The sequence below is a fragment of the Sorex fumeus genome, unplaced genomic scaffold, assembly GCF_029834395.1.
Source record: "Sorex fumeus unplaced genomic scaffold, SorFum_2.1 ptg000063l, whole genome shotgun sequence".
NCBI classification, from domain to species: domain Eukaryota; kingdom Metazoa; phylum Chordata; class Mammalia; order Eulipotyphla; family Soricidae; genus Sorex; species Sorex fumeus.
This window is the reverse complement of record NW_026606120.1, coordinates 36,037,929-36,064,066: the sequence shown is the minus strand read 5'-3', so window position 1 is coordinate 36,064,066 and position 26,138 is coordinate 36,037,929. Positions and strand designations below refer to the sequence as shown.

General features: G+C 52.8%; 1 protein-coding gene across 1 annotated transcript in view; it reads right to left on the bottom strand.

Moving 5' to 3' along the window:
• Nucleotides 1-26,138, bottom strand: part of HEG1 (heart development protein with EGF like domains 1) — a 92,745-nt gene that overhangs the window by 65,361 nt on the left and 1,246 nt on the right. Inside the window, exon 2 of the mRNA XM_056126485.1 lies at nt 2,553-2,738. Within this exon, the coding sequence (XP_055982460.1) occupies nt 2,553-2,738 (186 nt within the window). The remainder of the gene's footprint in view (nt 1-2,552; nt 2,739-26,138) is intronic.

Here is a 26,138-nt window from a genome sequence, read left to right as displayed (position 1 = left end):
CCACTAACTTGGACTGTGCCTTGCAAACCCTGCTCTCTTGGAAGATGCCTAGAAAAATGCGCGCCCACGCAGAAGGAAACACTTAGGCAACAATGAAGAGATACAAATCTAGCTGCTAAGAATAGCACCAGCTCACCCTTTCATTCACCTGGAACACAGCCCCCCTACATTAACCACGCTGAGTGTGCGGATGTGGGGGAGGAGGGAAACGTGGTCCCCGGGGCAGAAATGAGCTCAGAGACAGGGCTCTACCGCTGAGCCACACCCCTGGCCCAAATAACATTTCCCTCCCCTGACACTTCAAGAAAAGATGACCACCCGAAGATGGCGGGGTGGTAGAACATTTGCTCTGTATATATGATGCAGCCTGCGACACGAACATGATCATTTAAAGAGGAGCTTCGATGCTGAGACACAGAGTGAATAAAGCTCATGTCCATCAGCCTAGCCTCTGTGTGCATGTATGTGACGGGGTCTCGTGCCTCGGGCAGCCTGCTGGGACAGGAGCACTCAGGAGAAGGTGGTCAGAGGCGGGGAAAGGTGGTCTGCTGCTCGTCCAGCCGGTCTGCTCTCCCACCTACCAGCCAAGCGGCAGCCACCTGGGCAAGCCCACCACGTCTCCCGGGGGCCTCCAGACCAGGCACAGAGGGGTGAAGGAAGACTGCCCTGCCTCCATTCACAGCTGCAGACCCCTCGTGCCTGCCTGCCCAGGGAGCGGGATCACCTCGGACCTCTGTGCAATAGGAATGGAAGAAGAAACCAGAAAACTGATTCTGGAAGGAGGCGCTACAATCCACAAGCAAGGTTGCTATCATGCATTATTTTGTTTGGTTGGTTTTGGGGGCCACACCCAGCGTACTAAAGAGTTGCTCCTGGCTCTGCGCTCAGGAATCACTCCAAGCGGTTCTCAGAGGGGCCGGGGATTGAAGCCAGCTTGGCTGTGTGCAAGGCAAGACTCCTTCTATCCTACTATCACTCCGGCCTCACGGTCACTCAATCTTTAATTTTGTGTTTGTGCTGAGAATGGATACCCAGGGTCCAAGGCGAGGGAGCACTTTGCTGCTGAGTCACATCCCTGGCCCAGAGGCTGCTTTTAGAGCCCACAAGACTTTGCCATGTGATGCAAACTGACTAGAGAAGGGGCACACTGAGGCTAAAGCAGAGTTAGGGGCCCGGTCCCGAGCATCACAGCATATCACTCACACTGCTCTAGCTGAACCAAACTGTCCGTGTCTGGCTGGCCAGAAAGACCAGGCAACATCTAGTGTGGAGTTTCATGGATGCACGTGGAAGAGGGTTGAACTGGTTTCTCCCAATTTCTCCTCTGAAGAGGCTCTTCCAGTCCTTCCTCTCCGGTCTGAGGCCACCAGGCCAATCTCGGCACCTGGGTCTGCATCTCTAGCTTGCCTTCGTCGTCCCCTGGCCCTCATGCCCCTTCCACCTCATTTCCCGGCCTCATTTCCTCTAATATACCTGGGCACGTGCTACGAAATTCTCTTGGATCATGTCACTGTGTGCAAAAACCTTCTGTGACTCTTTTCAACAAATCCAAAGTGGCTGGCTGGCAAAGCCCTGTGACTGCCCCGAGCCTGTCCACACCACAGTCCTACCCACTCCCACCTCCACGTACTCTGCCCCGGGAGGTCGTTCTCGACTCTGTGACTTCACTGCCAAGGCCTACCCCCTTTCTATCCAGGAAGCCTGAACCTTGCCCAGACACACACACTTGGGCTCTAACCCCAGCTCTGAGATTTGGTGTTGTCTGTACACACGGGATCAGATGCACTCGTTTCTGGGAGCTTCGGTTTCCAGATCTCTAAAATGAGAATCCTGTGTCCCCCTGGCATGCAATGAAAACTGAGGTACACTGGCATGTAGGAGGCATGGAACCAGCTGCTTTGCCCCCACTTTCTCTGTTAAATCATGTCCATCTTGTCTGAGCCCTTTCATGAAATCTTTGCTAAGTAGCTAAGCAGAGGATTGTGGTGACTAGAATAAGAATGGCCATCGCTGGACCAGACAGTACAGGGGGAAAGGCCTTTGCACGTGACCAGTTCAGCCAATGCTGGTACAATCCCGGGCACCGACGGGGTCAGCGAAGCACAGCCAGGGGTCACTCCTAAGCACAAAGCTTAGAATAGACTCTTGGCACCGCTGAGCATGGCCTGTCCTCAGCCCCACAAAAAAGCAGCTTCAAGGTCCATCAACACAAACACACTCCCACGTCCCACCAGAGCCAGTGCTCGGGTGCCCAGGCTGTGCACGGTCCCCACACTCAGCTTACTAGCCTGTAAGGTGGCTCCATGGGGTCGTTCCCAGCTGCCCTGGATACACACAGCCTCCTCAACCACGAAGCATGACTCAGAGGGCACCTACGGTCCAGGTGGTCCAGCCCAGGACTCTAGCTGGACCCTGGGCTCGGGCAAGGGCACAGAGTGTGGAGGCTAGGATTCCCAGAGTGAACAAACAACACCCCAAGTTCCCCCCTCCCAGGCCCCAAGGGGAGTGCAACCCACTTAGGCTCCTCCAAGGCTCGGCCCTTCCTCCAGTACCTGCTGTTTCCGCTTGTGCAGTGAAAGCTTCTGGAGTATCGGCAGAAATGAGGCTCTTTCGGAGGGTCTGAACCGACACCCTGTCTCTGGAGGCCGCTGCTGTGAAGTTTGCTTGATCCTGACCCCAGGTGAGGTTTGCAGGTTGGGCGCTGGTGTGGCTTTCAAGCCAACGGCCCCTCAGTGCAGCTGCAACAGAAAGAAAACAGGTGATGAGAAGCGGCTGGCCCCTAGGAAGAGCACCAGGTGGCAGGAAAGGACAGAGCCCAGCCACAGGGCCGCCGAGACTCTGCCAGGTCCAAGGAGCACTTTTCCCATCGTCCCTGGGAACCCAGGAGAAGAAATCATGGCGCGAGGACCTATGTGGGTTAAGTCTGCACTTAAATAAGTGGGGACTGGGCACGGGGCTGGAGGTGGGGGTGGGAGCTCTTCTGAAGCACCCAGGCCAGGGGCCAGTCAGTGTGGGGCCCCCTGCACCAAATGTGACCCTGGTGTTGGTAGCCAAGCGTGTGCCAGCACAGAGCCTGGGACTATAGCTGGTGAGCACTGGGTCCAGGAGTGCAACCCAGTGAGCACCCTGGTAGCTCACCCCTGGCCGGCGCTATAACCGGAAGAGTGGACGTGAGTGGCACAACAACATGATCAATATGAAAATGACTGGGCTCTTCTGCATTCTTTTTTTGGTGTGAAACTTTCCAAGTCAGTGACTGAAGAGCCGCACTCAGCATATAGTCACACCTGAGGCCACTGGCTGCCACCCTGGACAGTGTAGTTCTAGATCAACGGTTCTCCATGGTTTCGCCTCTGGACCACTCTGACCAGTGGGAGGATGGGGGTGGGGTGAACTCTAAAACCTTCCGTAAGAGAACATGATCAAATCTCCTAAGAGAATCAGTTCCTCCCCAAACCCCTTGAGCCTCACTGTGGTCATGCTTCCTGTTCTGTTTCCGGTAAGTAATAATTAACAGAAGCTTCCAGGCACTGGATCTCTAGTTAGGCCCCAGGCAGGCAAGGCCCACACTTCGCTAAAAATGGAATGTGGAAGGGCATATGCAGGGGAGCCACAGTCTAAGGTGGAGCCTGAGTCTCGGATCACGCACAGCAGTGACCACAGGAAGGTTCCCTGCTCTCCTCGCAGGCTACACACGGGTCAGCCCCGCATAGGAGGTAATGCATCCCGGAGGTGCGGGGCATCGGCTCACGCCAGAGAGCACGTGCCCAGCATGAGTGAGGGCTGAGTAGGTCCCCAGGGCCCCATCAGCGTGACCCTCCCGGCACCACATCGGATTCACATGCACAAGCAGGCTGGAGCAGCAGCCCTTCGGGCCCACAAGCTGAGCGGGGCATCACCAGGAAAAGCGCTACCCACTAAGCTCTGAGAGGGAAGCTCCTACTTTTTTTAAAGCAGCCCCCAAAAAAGTGATTGTAAAGAAGCACAAGGGACTTCAACCAATTCCCCAAAGGTGGCAAACCAGGAACATCAGGAAGGGAATGGATTTAGCAGCACCGAAACCTTAAGACAAGAGTGAGGCTGGACTTTTGGAAAACAATGTGGATGTTTCTCAAAAAACTAAAAGTTGAGCTCCCTTGTGACCCAGCAATACCACCTCTAGGAATATAGCCTGGGGGTGGCAAAAACACAGCAGAAACAGCATCTGCACTCCTATGTTCATTGCAGCGCTATTCACCATAGCCAGAATCTGGAAACAACCTGAGTGCCCAAGAACAGATGATTGGATAAAGAAACGATGGCACATCTACACAATGGAATACTATGCTGCTATTAAGAAAAACGAAGTCGTGAAATTTGCCTATAAATAGATGGACATGAAAAGTATCATGCTGCTTTCTGCAGCTCTGCGGCGGTCCCGGCCGACCGAGGACGTCGGCGTCCGACCTTCCCCAGAAGACACCCTTTTCTCCACCCCCTACCGGTGAATAAAGAGCTTTAACCCTAAAAAAAAAAAAGTAAAGTATCATGCTGAGTGAAATGCGTCAGAAGGAGAGGGACAGATAAAGAATGACTGCATTCATTTGTGAGATATCTGTCACTGTCACTGTCCTCCCCTTGTTCATCAATTTGCTCAAGCGGGCCCAGTAATGTCTCCATTGGAGACTTTGTTGTTACTGTGTTTGGCATATCCAATACATCACAGGTAGCTCGCCAGGCTTTGCCGTGCAGGCGAAATACTCTCGGTAGCTTGCCGGGCTCTCCGAGAGGGGCAGAGAAAATGAACTCGGGTCGGCCATGTTGGCCACTTGCAAGGCAAATGCCCTACCGTTGTGCTATCACTTGTGAGATAGAAAAAATATATAATGGAAGACTAATATCCGTGGCCAGGAAAAACAGGGGCTAGGAGGACTGGTCAATGGTTGAAACTAACCACAGCTATGTGTGGGGCTGACGATAGGTAAGATAGAGAAGAGATCAGTATGACAGTAATAGCTGGGAGTGATCACACTGGACAAGATCTGAGGGTTAAAAGTAGATAAAGGGATGTTCTTTCAGTATTGCAAACCACAGTGCCCAAAAGGAGAAAGAGAGCGAGAAAGAGATAAAGACTGAGACAGAGAGAGAAGAAAAGTGCCTGCCATAGAGGCTGGGGAGTGGGAGGGTGGGGGGGTGATGGTAGGGGACTCTGTTGCTGGGAATGGTACAATGGTGGAGGTACGCGCGTTGGAACACTCTATGACTGAAACCTAATCATGAAAGCGTTGTAAGGGTCTGTCTCACATTGATTCAATCAAAACGTAAAAAATAAAAATTTCAATGAATTATGTTAATAGTTTTGACACTGGCAATGCTTAAATTACATTATTTCTTACTCATTATTGTAACTTGGAAATGTATTAAAATATTAATAAAATGGCATCGCTTGAGAGAAAAAATTTTGAGTGAGGCCGCACCTTGGAGGAGGCAGCAGTCTAAGACACAGAAGGCTTTCAGAAAACAATTTTCTTTTTGTCTTTTTGGGGGTTCGAGGTTCTTCTTATTTATTTATTAGTTTATTTTATTTGGGGGTGGGCGTTGGAGCCACACCCGGTGGCACTCAGGGCTTCCTCCTGACTCTGTGCTTAGGGGTCACAGCAGGAAGTACTCAGGGGACCAGAGGTAGCGCTGGGGGTGGAACCTGGATCAGCCGGGTTGTTTCCTAAAGGAAACTCAAACTCCTCAGCCCAGGGGTTCCACAGGACAAAGAACAGAAGACAGACGCGACCGGCACTTGAAGCCTGCTGATCCCAGACCGCCCGGCTCAGAATGAAGGAGGGAATGCACATTATAAACAAAACGGAAAGGCAGACAGCACGCTGAATAAAATCATTTTTAGAAAATCTTTCTGCATGCACTGCTGAGCTGGCAAGTAAGTAAAAAAATCAAATGTTCTGAAGTCAGAAAAGACTCCAGAGCTGGAATTTTGAGGTAAGTAAACTCTGAAAGAGGAAATAGGGGGGGGGGGGGGCAGGACACTGACTCATCACTGGTGACCTTCAACTTGAACTTAGGCTCCCAAGGCCATACGGCGACCAAAAGAGGAAGCAATGCTCTCGAGGGTCAGGGAGGGCGCTGCTGGACACAGATGGGTCAGAACAGCAAAAAGCAACAAAATTCCTCACAGACGGGAGGCACAGGCAGACGCGACCCTTCACCCTTCAGGTGAAGACAAGGCACCCATGAAGTTAGCGCTCAAGGGACTATTCCACACAAACGCATGTTCCCTGTGTGGCCTGAGCCTTACGCAGAGACTCTATTTTGAGGTAGTCCTCAAGACTACATTCACAACCACTATTGTACCTTTTTCCCCCCATGGGTTGTTGGCTTTGTGGCCACACCTATGGTGCTCAGGAATTAATCCTGGCTCTGTACTCAAGGGTCACTCCTATGGGGGACTATCCGGGACACTATGGTACCAGGTTTCAAACCCGGGTCGACCAAATGCAAGGCCAGCACTCTACCCTCTGTAGTATCTCTCTGACCCCACATCATACACTCTAAAAGAATATTTTATGGTATATAAATTGTATCACACACATACATATTATTAATAATGCAGATGAAAGACATAATCCTAGTAGCACTGTAGTACTGTCCTCCCATTGTTCATCAATTTGCTCAAGCAGGCACCAGTAACATCTCCATTATGAGACTTGTTACTGTTTTTGGCCTATCAAATACACCACTGGGAGCTTGCCAGGCTGTGCTGTGCGGGCGGGATGGTAGCTTGCTGGGCTTCCCAAGAGGGATGGAGGAATCAAACCCGGGTCGGCCGCGTGCAAGGCAAACACCCTGCACACTATAATCCAATATATACACAAGTATAAAATGTCATCTGCAAAAATATACCTAATTTCAACCTAATTTTATCATTCACTGATAGAATTTTAAGGACTAAGAGATCACAGTATTGGGGGTGAAGTGATAGTACAGCCGGTAGGGTGTTTGCCTTGCACACAGTCAACCAAGGTTCGATCCCCCTGCATCCCATATGGTTTCCTGAGCACTGTCAAGAATAATTCCTGAGCACAGAGCCAGGCGTAACCCCAGAGTCAGATGTGGCCTAAAAAGAAAGAAAAAAATTTTGAAAGATCACAATAAAATGAATAACTGAGCATCCAAGGAGAAAGGGTGTTCATGAGCGAATGCCAGAAAACTACGTAAGCAAAGACTCCTAATGCTGGAATTATCCACAAGGAGCACGGGACATAAAATAGTGTGGAAACAATAAAATGGAAACAAGAGAAAATGAGACTATAAATAACGGTCAAAAATCTTGAAGAAAATCTAACAGAAACTTTAGAAATTAAAAAATATACAATTGAGGGGCTGGAGAGATAGCACAGCGGGTAAGGCGTTTGCCTTGCACTTGGCCGACCTGGATTCAATTCCCAGCATCCCATATGGTCCCCCGAGCACCACCAGACATGATTCCTGAGTGCAAAGCCAGGAGTAACCCCTGAGCATTGCTGGGTGTGATGCCAATATATATATATATATATATATATATATATATATATATATATATATACAATTGAAATTAAGAAGCAGTAGCAGATTAACTCTGACTAAAGAGTGAATTAAAAATCAGAAGACGGGGGCTGATAGCACAGCAGGTAGGGCATTCGCCTTGCATGCAGCCAGCCCGAGTTAGACTCCCAGCATCCCATATGGTCCCCTGAGCACCGCCAGGGGTAATTCCTGAGTGCAGAGCCAGGAGTAATCCCTGTGCATCACCAGGTGTGACCCAAAAAGAAAAAAAAAAAGAATCAGAAGACAGATAAGAGATGAGATTTTAAAAAGTATGTAAAAGAGGTGAAGAGAAAAAGAGGGCTAACACAATGAGATACCATCTCACACCTCAGAGACTGGCCCACATCCACAAGAACAAAAGCAACCGATGCTGGCGTGGATGTGGCGAGAAAGGGACACTTCTTCATTGTTGGTGGGAATGCCGACTGGTTCAGCCCTTTTGGAAAACAGTATGGACGATTCTCAAAAAATTAGAAATTGAGCTCCCATTTGACCCAGCGATACCACTCCTGGGAATATATCCCAGAGAGGCAAAAAAGTATAGTCGAAGTGACATCTGCACTAGTTTGTTCATTGCAGCACTCTTTACAATAGCCAGAATCTGGAAAAAACCTGAGTGCCCGAGAACAGCGGACTGGTTAATGAAACTTTGATACATCTACACAATGGAGTACTATGTAGCTCTTAGAAAAGATGAAGTCATGAAATTTACATACAAGTGGTACAACATGGAAAGTATCATGCTAAGCGAAATGAGTCAGAAAGAGAGGGATAGACATAGAAAGATTGCATTCATCTGGGGGATATAAAGTAACAAAATATGAGATTAATACCCAAGAATGGCTGAGATCAGCACCAGGAGGATTACTCCATAGCTTAGAGGCCAGCCGGGTGTTCTATGGGAAAGGACAGCTCGGATAGAGAGGGGAGCACCAAATAAAGGGTGTCTGGAGGGTCCTCCCAGGAGGGGAGAGGCATGTTGAAAGTAGACTATGGACTGAACATGTTTGCCACTCAATGCCTCTTTTGCAGACCACAACACCCAAAAGAATAGAGAGAACAAAAGGGAATGCCCTGCCACAGAGGCAGGGTGGGATGGGGGGATGGGGGTGGGAGCGATATTATCCATGGTGGTGGAAATGGGCACTGGTGGAGGGATGGGTGTTTGATCATTGTATAGTCGAGACCCAAGCACAAAAATTTGTGGATCTACAACTGTACTTCATGGTGTTTCACCAATTAAAAAAAAAGGAAAAAAAATTTAAAAAAAGAAAAAGAAGGTTAAGTGAGGCAGTTCAATATCTCCATGCAGCTCTAAGAGAAGAGATAAAGAAAGAAAGGTCTATTCAAAAAGATAACGTCTCAGAATTTTCCAGGATTGATAAAAAGTATGAACCTTCAGATTTCTGAAGCCCAGCAAATTGTTAGGAGACAAGAAGGAAGGAAAGAAAGAGAGAGAGAGAGAGAGAGAGAGAGAGAGAGAGAGAGAGAGAAAGGAAGGAAGGATGGGCTCTTTTCAGTGAAACTGCAGAAAATCACCAAAGAAACTGCATCTTCAAAACAACCAGAGGAGGAAATCATCCACAGAAGATGCCAATTAGAGGAACAGCCTATTTCCCAGCAGTACAGTGGAAGCCAAAGACAGTGGATATGTGCAGTGTGCTGAGAGAGAAAAAACCGGAAGCATACGCTCCATAAAGAAAGATCTTTCAAAAACATTTTGGGACCAGTCTTCAAAACAGAACAGTCTGCTGGGGCCTGGGTGCAGCTCAGCAGTGGGCTTTAGCTTGCATGTGTGAGACCCACGGGTCAAGCCCCAGCACTGCAACAAAGGAAAAGGAAAAAAGAAAACGTTTTTTACATGAAAACTGAATGTGTCAATCATGTACCCTAAAGGAAATCACAGAGCAAAACAACCTTAAAGTCAAAAGATTCAAGAAGAAGTAATTAGCAATAACAATGGTAAATATGTGTATAAATTAAAAAATAGTGGATTTATAAAATAACTAATACTTTTTGCTTTGTGGGCTTAACAAAATAGAGCAAATCCTAGCAATTTTAAAGGGACAATCAGAATATATGATATATGAAACACCACTTTGGGTTGTGGCAAAGTGCATTTAAGTTTTCAAGCTGACTCTAAAGAATGTGAAAAGAGCACATTCACCTCCAATTTGATAGAGCTTGAAATGATAGAAAATTTCCACTTAAAGAAATCAATGTGTATAACAAAAGTCAATAATTAGCGATCTGAATATGTTGTTTAGCGACAGGGACATAATTACTAAAAGAATCAGTTAAGAGAGCTAAAAGAGGTTGATTCTGAAAAGCAGAAAATGAAGGTAAGAGTGGCCAGGCTTTTTATATAGCTTTATAAAGCAACTTGATGTTTAAACTGTTACAGTTTGTTAAAATCATATTTTGAAACTTGGCTATCAAATGGGGTAGAAGCCTGCTGTGTGATCATTTAACACAGGGCCCTCCCCACCTTATTGCTTTCAAATTCCTCATGTGTACATCTGTTAGAAAATATGAGTGCACAATTCATAGAAGAAAATAAGAATATATGAAAATTCTGTTGGAAAAAAAACAAAACACAGATCCAAAATATAAATCTCTTAACATTTTTTTAAAGACCTCCCTCGGGCCTCCAGGAGGCAGAGTGAGAGCTACTTGCCTGACCACAGCCCAGGTGGAGGGAGAGGGCCACCTCCAGACCCCTGGTTCCCTTTTGGGAGGACATGCTCCCACATTGCCTGGGACCCAGGGCCACCGTCAGTGCTGGCCACTGGCCGGCGCAGGGCTGGGCCCCAGTGATGCGGTGCTGGGGGGCCTCTGGGCCCCTCCAGACTGCTCAGGGGTCACCAGCGCTGTACCCTGGAAGACCAGGCGGCACTGGGGATCCAACTTGGGCCTCACGTGTGCCCTTTGCCCTACCACCCCAGCCCCGAAACTCTGAGTTCTGAGTAGGAAAGGCTGTGGTGACACATGCACTGTTAGTCAGACTCGGAGCTGGATTTCTGGCTCGACCACCTGAAGATGCCTAATTTCCCTGAGCCTGGGCATCTGCGCCCTGTGACAATGGGTGGCAGTCGTAGCACCTGCCGCCCCTCCAGGCCATCCCTGAGTGCCCCATAGGCTGCGGGCCAGTGAAAGCCAGCCTCAAGGGATGAAGTCCCAGCAACCTCCACCGGGCTCTGGCTCCCGTTCCAGCGCAGTGGACCCTGGGGGCAGGCGTCAGGTAGGGGCTGCTGGGGAGGGGCCTGCAGCCTCGTGGGGAGGGGCGGGGCCTCTGGCAGGACGACCCCTGAGGTCACTGGCTCGGGTCCTAGCACTGTCTCCCTCCGCTCCATTTCTGTTTGGGGGTCACTCCAGGCGATGGTCAGGGAACAGCTGGGTGCTGGGGACAGAGCGGGGGTCTCCCGGGGCAAGGCTCGAGCCCGCTGCGGCCCCCTTGGGCGCCACCCCTGCCCCTGCCCAGTGCCCGCTCCATCACCCTGGAGGGCTCCAGAGCAGGTCGGGGCCGTGTCAGGCCGGGCCCAGGGGCCAACTGGGACCCCCTGGCTGGCAGGGGCGCGGCTCCCACCCTAAGTGTCCTCGGAATTCCAGGCAGGTCCCCGGGGCCGGTGGCACAGGGCCAGGCTGGCTTCCGGTTCTGGTTCCGATTCCCTCCAAAGCCGGAGCAGGAGAGTGGTTCTGAGTAAGTTCGGAACCGCCACAGGCAAGAAGGGTACCGGGAGACCCGCCCCAGGCCCGGTGTGGGAAGAAGTGGCCCCGGAGGGCTGCCTGGGGCCCTGGAGCGCCCGCGCCCGCGCGGTTGCAGTGAGCAGAGGGGCCGCGATCACTGGGCAGCCCCACCCACTGCCCACCGTTCCAGAGGCCAGCGGAGAGCCAGGCGCATGCGTCAGCCCCGCCAGCTCCCGGCAAAAGGCTGCACGGGGGCGCGGACACCCGACGTCCGGGTACCCCAGAGCTGGGCCGGGACGGTGAGCAGAGGCCCGCTCAGGGGGCAGTCTCGTAGCTCTGCACACACACAGCTGACAACTTCCACCTCTGCCCCATCTCAGTGTTCCCCAGCGTGTTTGTGCACCCACACCGCGAGGGGGGTGGGGGAGGGCTCCCTGATGAGCAGCTGCCCCACACACACCCCATTGCTGCTGAGCAGAGGGAGGGTGTAGGCAGGGAGCACAGCCACGGCCACGTCATGCACGAGGCAATTTCCTCCCAGGGCCCCGCCCAACGCCCCCGAGACCTGCTGCTGCCAGGGGGGAAGAGGGCGAGTTTCTACTCTTTCCTGCCCATGGGGACTCATCCTGCAGTGCTGAGGGTGTCACAAAGCACCGCATTTCACGGCTGTCAGGCCCAGAGGTACCACAGCCCCAGGCAAACTGCAAAGAGTTTAAATTGAAGGTCCCCGGATCCAGGGCAGATCACAGCATCTGAACCCAGGCTCGTTCCTACATTCCCCAGCTAGCTCAGTGACTCTGAGCAGGGACCACCACCACATGCACACACATACACACACGCACACACACGCACAGACACACACGCACATGCACGCGCACACGCACAGACACACGCACACACACGCACACACGGGCATGCACGCACACGCACGCACACACAGACACACATGCACACACATACACGCACATGCACACAGACACAAGTGAACACACACGTGCACACACGCACACACAGATACGCATGCACACACACGCACACGCTGTGGGAGAGGCTGCGGCGCGAAAAGCTCTGGAAGCAGCGTGGCCAGCCACTCCCGGAGCTGGCAGGTGGAGCAGGCTGAGTGTCTGGATCCGCACTCATACCTGAGCACCTTCCCGGAGTGTGGAACACGCATCACCAAGCGGAAGAGAGGGTCACAAAGAGAGGGTCCTGCCGGGGTGGGGGGGGGGGGAGTGGGAGGGGCAAGAAAGGCCTGTTCTGGAGCTCTGAAGTCTGGGAGAGGAAGGCCAGGCAGGCGGTCAGCTCTTGGGGGTGCGGGGGAGGGGCAGGAAGTGGCAGAGGGCGGGGAGAGGAGGCGCTCGGGGATGGAGTCACCAGGACGAAGGAGGAGCGGAAGGGCAGCGGAGGGGACGCATGGTGTGGGAAGGGCGGGATAGTCAGGAGGGCTGAGACGTGTCCGGTGTCCGGGAAAGGCCAGAGGACCGGCAGTGAGGTCAGAGGCCCGTGTAGCGCGGAGCCACAGAGGATGACACGGCACTGGGGCTGGTGCCTTGCGGGGGAGCAGGACGCCAGATCCCCCCCTCCCCGCCTGCCCCCCATCCCTACCCCCAGGACTCCCCTCCTGCTCCCCCTAGAGCTTTCCCAGGGTCAGGCTATTGCTCCGGGAGCAGCCGGTTCCCACAACCCAGGGTCTTCGTCTGTCAGCTCCATGGGCTTTAGTAGGGTCCAGGGTCCGGCCGTTCTGGCAGGGGGCGGGGGGTGGCCCAGGGTGCCCCCTGTGTACTCGGCCTGTGGGTGACGGAGCTCCAGACCTACCTACGGGTCTGCATTCCACTCCAGCCTTGGGCACACACGTGCTCTCCTGGGCCTGGCCAGGGTCTGAAGGCCCCCAAGGGTCTGTCACTCACCAGGGAGAAGGGGAGAGGAGAGGTTTGTTATAGAGTGTTGGGGGGCTGGGGCTGGGCCACGCCAAGCAGTGTCAGGGATCGGAATTGGGGTCTACCATGTGGAAAGCAAACGGCTGTCCCTTGGGTCTATCTCTCCCATTCCCCTGCTTCATTTTTAATAAACTCTTGTGGTATGATGAAGGCCTATAAACTGCAAGAGTAGGGTGTTGTTTAAAAGGATGTTAGGGAGAACTTAATTGTACTGCTATTCTCAGAGATCGAATTACAAAATCCCGCACATTGGCTATTTGAAAAGCACTTTTTAGGGACCCCAGATCATGGTGTTAGATGCTGACATTGAATGGCGGGGAGTCATGCCCCATTTTACAGTAGAAAAGACTAAGGCTCGGGATGGTGGTCATTTACCCAGAGTAACACAAAAGCCAGAGCAGAGATTCCTCCTGGTGTCCTCCCTAATTAACCCTCCCAAATGAAAACCAGCAGGGATGGAGAAGATGGAAAGCTGCCTGCTCTTCCCAAACTACAGGCAGTGAAGCTGCATCACTGGCCGGGACCCAGCGCTGGGAAACACTCGCACCCTATGCGGATGGTGCTGGGGCCCAGGCTCCAGGTCCCTAAGGGCGGCCACGAGCAGCAGTATGGACTGCAAAAATAGTTATTTCCATACTCATGAGGATGGTTGTTTTTAATAAAATTGGAAAAGTACAAGTGTGGGTGAGGATGAGGAGAACTTGAGGAAGGCAAATGGTGTCCCCTTAAAAAGGTAGGTGGAGTTAGCAGGTGACTCAGTTGTTCCAGTGGAAACACATACACAGAACTGAAAGAAGGGAACTTGCATCCCCCTATTACGTGCAAGGATAGCACAATAGCCAAAACAGGTGAGAGTAACCCAAGTGTCCTCCAGATAAATGGATAAACAAAACGTGGTACACACACACACACACACACACACACTCTCTCTCTCTCTCTCTCACACACACACACACACAGAGAGACAGAGAGAAAGAGAGAGAGAGAGAGAGAGAGAGAGAGAGAGAGAGAGAGAGAGAGCGCACAATAATGGAATACCAGCCTTAAAGAAAGAGAAGTCCTGGCACTTTTACAATACTGGTGGACCTCCAAAACTCATGGTAAAATAAGCCAAACAAATATTATCGGATTCCTCTTCTGTGAGTACCAAGAATGGGCAAAGTCACAGAGTTTGAAGTTATAAAAAAAAAATGTTAGCAGGGGGTGGGGGAGAGGAAGACAAGGAGAGTTATTGGTGAAGTTCTATTTGGGATCCATGAAAGGTTCTAGAAATGGATGTTTGTACAAATTGTGAAAGTGCTTGATGCTGATCAATTGTCCACTTAAAAATGATTGAAGGGGTTATTTTATATATGTGGTTTTTACCAACCAAAAGATATATAGATATGTGTGTATGGATATATACACAAGTGTGTGGAGATATATATATATATATATAAGTGTGTGTGTATGCATATATTTACTGAGCATCGACTCACCTAGTCACCCCCAGGAGCTGCTGCTTCCCGGAGACAGCCGAACGTCACCGAGAAGCCACCAGGGTGCAGTGGGGTGTCAGAAGCAGGCCTGGAGTTTGGAATGCGGGGCTGGGGCGGAATCCCATTCATCCTCCCTGGGTACCCCACCCAGCCCAGATAACAACAGATTCCACAGTGGAGGGACTCTGGGCTGGCTGCCTGAGCCCCAGCTCCTCCAGACAAGGGACTGGGGCCGGATGCCAGTGGGCTATTCTAGGGCAGCAGGAACCGTGGGGGTGGGGCGGGCTCCATCTCCCCAGAAGGGTGGCCGCCTGGGTCATGGCTGTGTTTTGAAACTCGGCTGCGGATGTAATGATTCTGGGTGGAGGCGTTTGGAAGCCGAGTGTGTGAACAAAGGCCCGGCTCCCGGGAGTTTCCTTCCCTTCCCCGTGCTGACCTCACAGGGACGCTCACAGGCTCGCGCCCAAGAGCCACGGGGTCTGGGTGGGAAGAGGCCCGGGAAGAGCGTCTCCTAATGAGAAACCAGGACCCCCCATCATGTCCCCCAAACTGCAAGGGCGAGTGGGCTTCGGGTCAGCTGGGGAGAGAGGGCGGCCTGCAGCAGTGGGGTGCAGACGGGGTTCCAGGGCTCTGGGTTTGTGGTGAGGCTTCCAAACGGGAATACTGACCCTTGAGGTGGCCTCAGGGCGCGGGGGTGGGGGGCGGTCAGGGAGGAGGCCCAGGCAGGAGTGAAAGATGAATGACCTCAATGCGACCTCAAACTCTTGGCTTTAAAAATATTCCATAGACTTAAAAAAAAAATTAAGAAGTTTTGAGGAAAAATGGCCCAAGGTCAAAGGTCAGAAGATTCCCAGCCAGGGAGGGAAGTGATCCAAAGGATTTACAGAGGGGGTGACTACCTTGTTGGGGGGCGGGGGCGCATTTCCTCGGCTGCCTTCGTTTTCTTAGCCACTCACACCCTTTGAGAAATCAAGGCCAGGGGGGCTGAAGGGAGGCAGAGGGCAGTTTGGAGGGTCCCAGTGGGGTGAAGGGGGCTGGGGGCACGCGGCAGGGGCACGGGGCTGCCTTCTGTCACCCTGACACTCACCCACACCCGAGGAAGCCTGCTCACAGGGCTCCACCAAAGGAGGCCTGCCAGGTTAGTGAAACAATAAAAAGGCAAGGAAAAACATCCTGGTTCCGAGGAGGAAGGGGGGCGGGGGCGGGGGCGGAGGGGCAGGAAGAGGGGGGCTGCCCAGGGGCGCAGGGCCAGCGTCCAGACTGCACCCCAGCCCTGGCAGCGGGCTCTTAAGGGCTGTTTCTTCTTCTCCAAAGACCCCACGGAAGTGAGAGGGTCGTCCTGGGAGTGGTGGGCGCAGCCTGCAGGGAGACGGAGGCGGTCTGGAGGCGTCCTCGCTGGCCAGGGGACCCAGCCAGGGAGCAGTGAGGGGGCCCACCAGGAGGCCCAGGGTATAAACGTAAAATCTACTTAAAGGGATAGATGCAAAGAGGTTTTTAAGATTAAGTTTGGAAAACCTGTCAAGCTTTCCAAATGTTTAACTTAACCAGAACTTTAAAAGTCAGCGATATGCCATTTAAAAGATAAAATAAAGAGGCTAGAGAGATAGGACAGCAGGTAATTGCTTGCCTGGCATGTACTTAGTTAACCCAGTTCCATGACCAGCACCACATATGGTCCGCCAAGTATCCACAGGAGTGATCTGAGCACTGCCAGGTGTAGCCCCCCAAGAAGGATGCCAGAGAGGGCAGAGAAAGAACCCCCCACCCAGGCTGGGACTCCAGTCCAAGGTAGTTCCCTGGCTCAAATGGGAGGGAGGAGCTAGCTTGACTGCTTAGAGAGCCCACTGTCCAAAAGGAATCACTGGTACCAACCAGATATGAAAAAGGAAGAGAATGTAGCACAGAAGGGACCCATGAGTGATGAACACGCGTGAGCAAGGGAAGGGGGTGAAAGGCAGAGGCAGTTAGGGCTCTGGACAGGGGGTCTGGGGTCAGACAAGAAGGGGTAAATGCTCGAAGCTCTGCGGTCTGCTGGCGCTCACTTGGCAGCAGCTGCGTCTGGCCCCAGAGCACCACTAAGAGTGATCCGAGCACGGAGCCAGGAGTCAGCCCTGTGATGGTCAGGTGTGCCCAAACCTCCCCGTTCTCAAAAGGGGGGAAAGGGAAGTACAGCTGAGCGGACGCCGGGACAGGACTTGGCTCGGGCCAAAGTGCCCATTTCGCGAGCATGTATTCCCAAGTCCCCTCCCCAGGTAGCCTCAGAAGAACAAAAATAAGCAGAATCTGGAGCACCCTCATCAGGGTATGGGAGCACCACCGGGAACACTCACAGGTGTGGCCAGGTGTGCAGCTCCTGTCCAGCACTGTGTGAGCAGCACAACAGACCCCACCTGCAAGAACTACAAGGGGCTGCACGGGTGTACAAGCAGCCCCCAATGTGTGAGCACCACCACCCAGTGTGCGAGCACCCAGTAAGGTTAGTAACATCACCAAGTTCAGGTAAGACCCCCCCTCCCCCAAACACAAGAACTACCATAGCAAAGGGGATAAGGAAGTGAAGTGTGGTAAATCATGAACGATCTGGATGGTCTCTGAAAACACAGAACCAGATTTCTGAACAAAAGTAGTTTGGGGACTCACCCCTTGGAATCCAGGCGTGATGCCCAGCCTCTTTTCTTGCTGCCTTCCTGCTAGAATCCCCTCCCTCCTCCCGCCTTTTGGGAAAACCTGCCTCACTCCTCCCCACCAGCCCAGAGGCGACCACAGAGAAGGACTATCGTTCATCTTGGCCAGCTACTGTTCTGTCCTGGAACGGAATCCTAGCTCAGCGTACACATGTCTGTCCTTTAGGGAACACTGGGCCCAGGACAGAGGCTCAATCAGTATCCACTGGACTAGGCTGAAGGTATGTCAAGGGCACAGCTATGATGAACATCCCACACGGTGGGAGCAAGCGGAGACAGCACCGGTCATGGCAACGAGGGCAGGGAAAGGATAGAGGACTGAAACAGACCTCGGGATACTCTAGAACGTTCTCTCTCTCCTGACCCCTTCCAACTTTCAACTCGTCCTCTCTCATCTACCGTCTTATGAAAGCCCCAGCTCACTCAGAGTGATAGTGATGCCTGGCATTGCCAAGGAAGCAGGAATGACCGGCACGCACACAGCACGAGCATGTGTACAAAACTCGCCCACGTGGCGGACGCATCTCACCCAACAGCGGGGGAGGCTTTCACCTGGTGTTCCTACCACTCCACAGCTGGACACACGGCACTGCCACCAGGTGACCTGCTATTCCTATTTTGTGACCATAATGATATTTGCTTCACCCAGGAGTCTAATCAAGAAAGGGATCTTTGCGCACTAGCAGCCCTGGCCCAGAGACACAGCAGCGGGTCCCGGAGGCACCACAGGGCCAGAGACCCCTCCGGGTCCCATACCGGGCCAATATCACCAAGGCACCCCAGATGGAGCAGGTGCGCTCCCCACCTACTCCAGATGGAATCCCAGCGACTAAGAGCTGCCACAAGCAAGGCCCAGGTATGCGGGTTGCAGGACTAAAATCTCCAACCCGCATGGTGGCAGAGGCACCGACGGTCCCTCCCTGGGTCCCCGCCCGCTCCAAGGCCTAGTTGCCATGCCCACAAGCCTCTTCCAGGCGCCATCTTAGCATACTGGTTCAGAGACTCCCAATTGAATCTCCAAATGAATTAGTGCCCTACAGAGACGTCTCTGGAACACAACCATTTACTATGTAGGATTCCAGAAGCTCTTGTGATATTCAAAATGAATAATGGAAAATAAATTATCAAGTGTCTGTCCCGGCAGGTCGGCTTGAATGGTGGTGGGAAATTTTAGGCAAAATATCATGCCCAATAAGTAGAGAGAGAGTATTGGGGAAATTGTCTGCCATAGAGGCCGGGTGAGGGTTGGGACCGGGGGGAGGGGGGATACTGGGGACACTGGTGATAGAAAGTGTGCACTGTTGTAGGATGGTTGTTTGATCGTTTATATGGCTGAATCTCAAATATGAAAGGTTTGTAACTGTATCTCACGGTAGCATCTCACTGTAGCACTGTCCTCCCGTTGTTATTGATTTGCTCCAGCGGGCACCAGTAACAGATTGTGAGACTTGTTGTTACTGTTTTTGGCATATCAAATACATCACGGGGAGCTTGCCAGGCTTTGCCCTGCGGGCGAGATACTCTCAGTAGCTTGCCAGGCTCTCCAAGAGGGGCGGAGGAATCGAACTCGGGTCGGCCGCGTGCAAGGCAAACGTCTTACCTGCTGTGCTATCACTCCAGCCCATCTCATGGTGATTCAATAAATTTTTAAAAAAGAAAAAATAAAGAAATGAAGGAAGAAAAGAAAAGAAAAAAAGAAAGCAGGCTGGACATATTTTCACTCCTGCTTCTCGCATGCAGGCCAGCAGCAAAGGGGCTGTGACCAAGTGCTCAGCAGAGCTCTGCAGCTACCACCTACGTCTTCCTTCCCCATCCGTGCCAGGCTAAAGATAGTAGCACTCCATTACCACAGGTACGAATGCGCTATAAATATCTCCCACAGACTCCAGGTATTCCCACCCAGTGAACGCAATCTGCTTGGAGGCCCCTTAAGACTGGACTTACTCCAGTGACACTGGTTCTGCTCCAGATGGCTCCCCAAATTCTCATTTTCGGGAGAGCCTACAGAATCTTCTTCTGAGTTCTTTGAGGAATGGCATGGCCCTGGACTCTTGCCCCCTCCTCCAACCTCAGTTCTAGAGGCCAAGGCTGGCACAGGCCAGCTGCAGAACGTGCCCTGGCCTGCCCTCTCCCATCCGCCCTCTTCCCTGCAGTCTTCAGCTCCCGACTCTGCAGACAGCAGATGGAGATGCAGGAGGGCAGTGCGCCCAGAGCACTTCGAGGACACCGTGCCTGCCCTGACTCCACCTAAGCCGTGAGCTGTCCCTAAATACCAAGACAGAACGGGCACTCAAAGCCCAGGCCCCCAGCAGAAAGCAAGAGGGAGGCGTTGCTTAGGATCGCTGTGGCCATAGCAGCTGGTCTTGCTGCCACCACCGAGACCTTGGAACACGGCCACCCAAGCCCACGGTGGCCACAGCTGTGGAGCTCCTGGACCAAGAGGCACCCAGAGTAAAGATGGATCCTGACGCCTCGCAGGGGCATGGGCCGAGCAGGGCCTCCTTGGGATCCCTCCTCACTCGGCCCACATGCCCCATTCCAGTGAAGAAGCCAAGAGGCCCGAGTCTCCTCACACCCTGTACCAGCCTGGGGGGAGTATGGGGGCATCACAGAATAAAAATAGACCCTCACCAAGAGCCCAGAAGAGGAAAGTGGTTTGCCCGCAGGCACCCCTGCAAACTCGGCAGAGCCCAACCCTGATGTCTGAAGCAGCTCTGACCTCCAGCCGTTCCCCAACTGTGCCTCAAATGGTAGCTGGGGTAGTTATGAAACTGCTTTGCTGGTTTCCAGAACTTTCCATGTTCCATGAGCCTCAGCCCACCCCATCTCCCACTGAGAAGCTGCGGCATTTGCCAGACCATCCAAGATGATCTTATATCACGGGCTGAACAAAGACAGGGAAGTTTCGGAGCACAGAGTGAAATTCACAGGCCTTGGGTGGACGGGGGTAGGGAGCAAGGGCGAGATGAGGACGACGAGGTGGCTACAGTCTGAGCCCAGTGAGAGCCCTGAAACAAATGGAGATCTCCCTCCCCCGCCTCGCCTTCTTCTGGAAATCAGCCTTCCTGCCATCTAGTGAAGACAGATGTTAGAGCTCTAGTGATGCTGAGAATCCTGGGGCCTTCTGAACATAAATAAAGAGAATGTTCAAAAACCATCTTCTTGCCAGCCCAACACAGAAATCTACTCTGCCCACGAGGCCCTCGCTGGCTCTCACTAGGAAGGCACCAGCCCTCCTGCCCCGTCCAAATCCCACATTCCACATCCCAGCACCTTCTGAAATACGACCACCACCCCCACCACCCGCCTACCGCAGAGGCCACTGCCTGGGCATGACCGTGGCAAATCACTGCCTGCTGGAGAGGGACAACAGCAACACACACACACACACACACACACACACGCATGCACGCACACACATATGCACACATGACACGCGCGCGCCCTTCTACACACACACACACACACACACACACACACACACACACACACACACACACACGCCTGCTCCTACTGGCCAGACAGCCACTGAAACAGCCTCTCTTCGGCAGGCTTCAGACCGGAGGATGAGGTGGAAGCCACACGTTATCAGAGGGATGTCGTAACTGACCTGTCCCATCACTACATACATACACTCAGACACACGTATCACCCCAGAGATGCCATCAAAAGATATCTGGGTTATATCTGGGTAGGAGAAAAAGGTAGGAAAAAAGGTGTTTATGTTAAAATCCCAGAGAGCCCAAGGGTTTGGGCACTTTCCACAGGCATACCCCACGTGATCCCCAACACCATGTACAGCTCCCTGAATACGCCGGGAGTGAACCCTGATCACAGAGTCAGGAACAAGCCCTGACACCACTGGGGGTGGCCCGAACCTCCCTCCCCACAAATAAAAATTAAATTAAAATGCACAGTAGCAAACAGGATGGGTGAGATCAACAGCATCCCCCGCTGCTGGTGGGTGTCACGTGCTGTTCTGATGGCCCAGGTGCCCAGAGACAGCGCCACGGGCATGCTGGTCTCCTCTCACACATTCCCACTGACCTATCTGTCCTCTTCTCAACCATTTATCCAACAAATGTCACAGGTTCACCGGGCGTCAGGCCTGAACCAGCTCTGCTTCCCACCTTCCCTTTCTCTCCCATCCCATGGTCCCCTCTCTTCATCCCTCGCTGCTGCTAAGAGAAGACCCGACTCCTACCTGCTTCCCCTGTCTTCCTCCAACCCCAGCCTCAGGGGACTTGCACAGGCACAGGCCTTAGCTGGGAAGGTTCCTTCCACTGGAGCAGGGGACACCATGAGCCTCGTCCCCAAGGTGAGGAGGAGGGTGGCATGCATACAGTGTGTCCCCTGGTCTCCCGCAGTCCCCTACCTCTGCATTCTCTCCCCGCTGCTGCATGGGCGGCCGGGAGCAGGTGAAGAGGCAGTTCTCAAAGGAAAACCAGGCTGCAGCCTCTGGAAAGGAGGGGGCAGAGGACAGGGCGACCGGCCTCTGCTCTGGGTCATGCTTGGTGACAGAGGCCCTGCCGTGTCCCGCCCAGGCACCCTCTAGGTGCCTCTGCTTCTTTTCAGGTTGGTGGGTAATGACAGGAGCTCCCCAGGCATCAGTGACGTGCGGGCGGGCCTATAAATAGGACATCATTTACCATCTGCCCTGTAAAACACCGTGCTCTACATGTGCTCTGCCTCACCGTTCTCCTGTCCCCGTCACCGGGGTCCCCGCAGCCCATCCCCCACCCCAACCCTATTTCCAAATCTTTCCTTCAAAAAGGCAAGAGGAAAATTACAGTTCTGTCCCTATGTTCACTGCAACACTGTTCATAATGGCCCAAATCTGGAAACAACCGAGGGTCCAAGAACCAATGACTGGATAATAAAGAAAGTATGGTGATAGATAGATAGATAGATAGATAGATAGATAGATAGATTAAACTGTCACTGTCCTCCCATTGTTCATCGGTTTGCTCGAGCAGGCCCAGTAACGTCTCCATTGTGACACTTGTTACTGTGTTTGGCATATCGAATACATCACGGGGAGCTTGCCAGGCTTTGCCGTGTGGGTGAGATACTCCAGGTAGCTTGCCAGGCTCTCTGAGAGGGGCAGAGGAAGCAAACTCGGGTCAGCCATGTTGGCTGCATGCAAGGCAAACGCCCTACCGCTGTGCTATCACTCCAACCCTAGATAGAGAAGGTAAATATATATATATATGTATATATATATACACACAATGGAATACTACTCAGTTATAACAAAAGATGAAACCATGCAATTGGCTGCTTCGTGGCTGAATCCGGAGAGCAGCATGCAGAGTGAGTTTGTCAGAGGAGAGGGGCAGACCCAGAATGATCTCTCATACAGAAAGAGACCAGCTAGTCAAAGACAAGAGGCCCTGAGGACTGGTCTGCAGAACTGAGCTAACCCAGGGGGCAGAGGAGCACTTCAGTGTGGGGTGTGGTGTCGGAGTATCACATGCATGAAGCCCTATCATGAACAGCATTATAAATCATGGTTTCTGAAAAGAAAGAAAGAAATAAAAATGTTGAAAAAGGTTTCGGAGGCAAGAAGGGGGAGAACAGGGGAGCAGGGAGAGAGCAGAAAAGAGGAGCTGGGAGGATCTCGAGGATCTAGAAGGACTTTGTCCCTTCGTCGTTGGCCTCCTGCACGTGGCCACGGCGAGTGAGCTGACTCCAGTGAGATGCTGCTCCTCGTGAGCCATGTGGGTCGACCTGTGTGCCCTGGTGAAGAGAAGCTGCCACCCGCCCCCCCACCCCCATGGACCTAGCCATGGGGAGGGGCTTGGCGCCCGGGGCTGGAGAATGCCAAGGACCCAGGTCAGGCAGGAGCACCAAGAGCAAGGCCAAGGAGACCAGGCCTCTCCCTCAGTCCTGGACACCAGAACCTGCATCACACAACCGGAGGGGACAGACGGCAGCGCACTGAAAACTGCAGCGGCCACATCTGTTCCCTGCTTCTTTTCGGGGTACCTCTAAGCAAGTGGACCCAAGACTCCTCTTTCAGGGTCTGGGAAGGGCTGCAGGAGGCTCCAGGATCCCCCGGGACAGAGCCTCCTGCCCACTCCGCAGGACTCAAACTGCAGCAAGTGCCACCTGCACTTGTCACCCCCCAGATCCCCGCCCCCCCCCCCCCCCATGCAGCTTGTGGGCAAAAAAACATCAGTTCAGCATTTGCTGGCAGGTGGAAGGAAGCCATGAGAGGGCTCCTGCAAGGTTAAAAGAATGCGGCTTCTAATTATCTCTGAAGGCTCTTATCCCCGCAAGGTTACAGTCTAAACTCTCCTCTTTTATTAAGGTCTGCTGTCTGCACCCAGAACTTCATGAAGAAGCATGATTCTGTAATGATACACATGAAGTCACTTCCTCATGGTTCTGAGTTTAGGAATATTTGGGTTTGAATAACTTGGCTCCACCAAACAGTAGCAGTGCCCCTGTGAACAACTTTTCAATGTCTCTAATACAGTTTTCATTTATTAATTTTTGTACAATAATAATATACAGTGGGCAACAAAAGGTTTCAAAATCTGCTTTCATGTCTTTCTAGTTACAACTCAAGTAAAGCAATATTAAATGCTCAAAATTATCACTATTATGTGATCTGATCTGTATCCCCCAACCATATGCTTCTTGAACACAGAGATCAAGACTTAAATTTCTTTTTCACCATCATCCAGCATAATTTAGCACTAGTTCCTGAAAAAAAAGTGGAGGTTGGGGAAATATGGCTTTCAATGCACAAACCACAGGTCATCACAACTCCCACAACCCATCCCTCAGGGCAAAGAAATTCTCGGGAGTTCCCACCAGTATCCCACAACTCGGTGATGGAACAGCAGGACCTGGCGCACTGGGGGAGATGGTGACTATGGCAGTGACCCTCCCCCCCTGGGCAGCACTGGGGAGATGGTGACCCCGAGTGGCAGCAGGCAGCTGGTGGTGGCTCTAGGGGCTGGGCTGACACTTCCTCTCCCCGAGGGAGCTGTATTCTTCTAAGATTACTCTTCCTGGGGCTGCTGCTCTGCCTCTCCACGTCATTTCCCCTCTGGTCGCGCCTGGTCCTCTGGGGGGAAAGTTCTTTCCCTCTACAGCTCTTTTCCTAGTGACTGAAGTCTGCTCACCCCTCTCACATGCAGAAACCACGATAAAGCAAAAATCAAGGCACATATAAACTGAAACCCTCAACTCAGAACTCTGGCTCAGAAGCTCGCCGCTATTCAGAGAAACAAACCAAGAGAAAAAACCTCAGGACTCAGGATCGTCCCCGAAACTGGTCATGACAAACCTCATGGAACCACCAGCAGGGCCGCCGGTGGGCTCAAAAGCGGAACTCTTGGCTTTAGGGAGGGAGGAGGTATAACGTAGGAAGCAGCACACAAACAAAAGCAAACCAACAATCCCAAACCCACCAGAGAGGAGGAAAAGAACTGGAAATGGCCCGAGAGAAGAAAAGAGCTTCCCATGAATCTGAACCCCAAGTCCTGAGGGTAGGGTCGGGCTCTGACACTGCCCCCTATGCCCCACTGAGCCCTGAAGCAGCAGGGCCCCAGACAGTTCCCCCAGTAGCCCCGAGGGGCGCACTGCTTGTCAGCCCCTAAGCTCCTGGCCAGCCTCTACCCTCAGGCCCACCCCCCCCCAACTGGTGCAGTGCCGGGTGGGCCCTCTGGGGTGCTGAGAGCCTGGCTCAAGGCAGGACCTGTTGCCCAGGGCATTCTCAAGGCCCTGTCAGCTTGTAGATTCAACCCCATGGTCTTAGGAAATAACTGTAGCACTGTCCTCCCATTGTTCATCGATTTGCTCAAGCAGGCACCAGTAACGTCTTCATTGTTAGACTTGTTGTTACTGTTTTGGGCATATCGATATGCCGCGGGGAGCTTGCCAGGCTTTGCTGTGCAGGCGGGATATTCTCAGTAGCTTGACAGGCTCTCTGAGAGGGATAGAGGAATCGAACTCGGGTCAGTCGCATGCAAGGCAAACGCCCTGCCCGCTGTGCTAGCACTCCAGTTACTGAAAATTAACTACTTGAACTAATACTGAGTGGCCCAAGAGCCCAAAGATCATCCAAGGTTACTGGGAAACGTGGATTTTCTAAGGCCCCTAAGTCTGCTTGGTTCTTCCATTCCCCACTGCCGGAGCCAGATCGCAGCAGACGAGGTCGCGCCTGGTCCTCAAGCAGGCCCCATTCCGCTTCACCTCTGCTACTCTGATCTACGCCACCTGGGACGCAGCCTGACAGCAGCGCAAGAGCCTGTGCTCTTTGGGACAGTCTTTGTTCGGGAAGCCTGGGAGGATGCCGGTCCCTCCCTTCCTGCGCCGGGGTTCCCCGGAGCCTCCTTCCTCTCACCTCCCCAGCCAAACCAGGAGCCCGGGGAGCCAGAGCCGGCACACATCCCTGCCACCCCTCAAAGAAGCGTGCTGGGCCGCTGGAGATGGCGGAGGGGGGCCCTTCCAGGCACAGAGGGGGCCTCGCTTCTTCTCCATCCCTGTAATATCGATCTTTCTATGGTCGGTGAGCATCCAGGCTACGAGGACACTCACCTGCCAGGACCCCCAGAGCCAGCACCCTGCCATCACTCCTGATAAGCTCAGGGCCCTCAGCTAGGAAAGCCTGGGGTGTGTCCTTCCGGCAGGACTCCCCTCTCTCTGGCCCAGCACCCCAACACCTATTTTGACAACTTCCCAAATCTACAGTGTGTTCCCCAGTCACTGCTCTAGTATGAGAAAGTCAGGAAACGTTCTCTTTTATGTTCTTTTATGTCTTA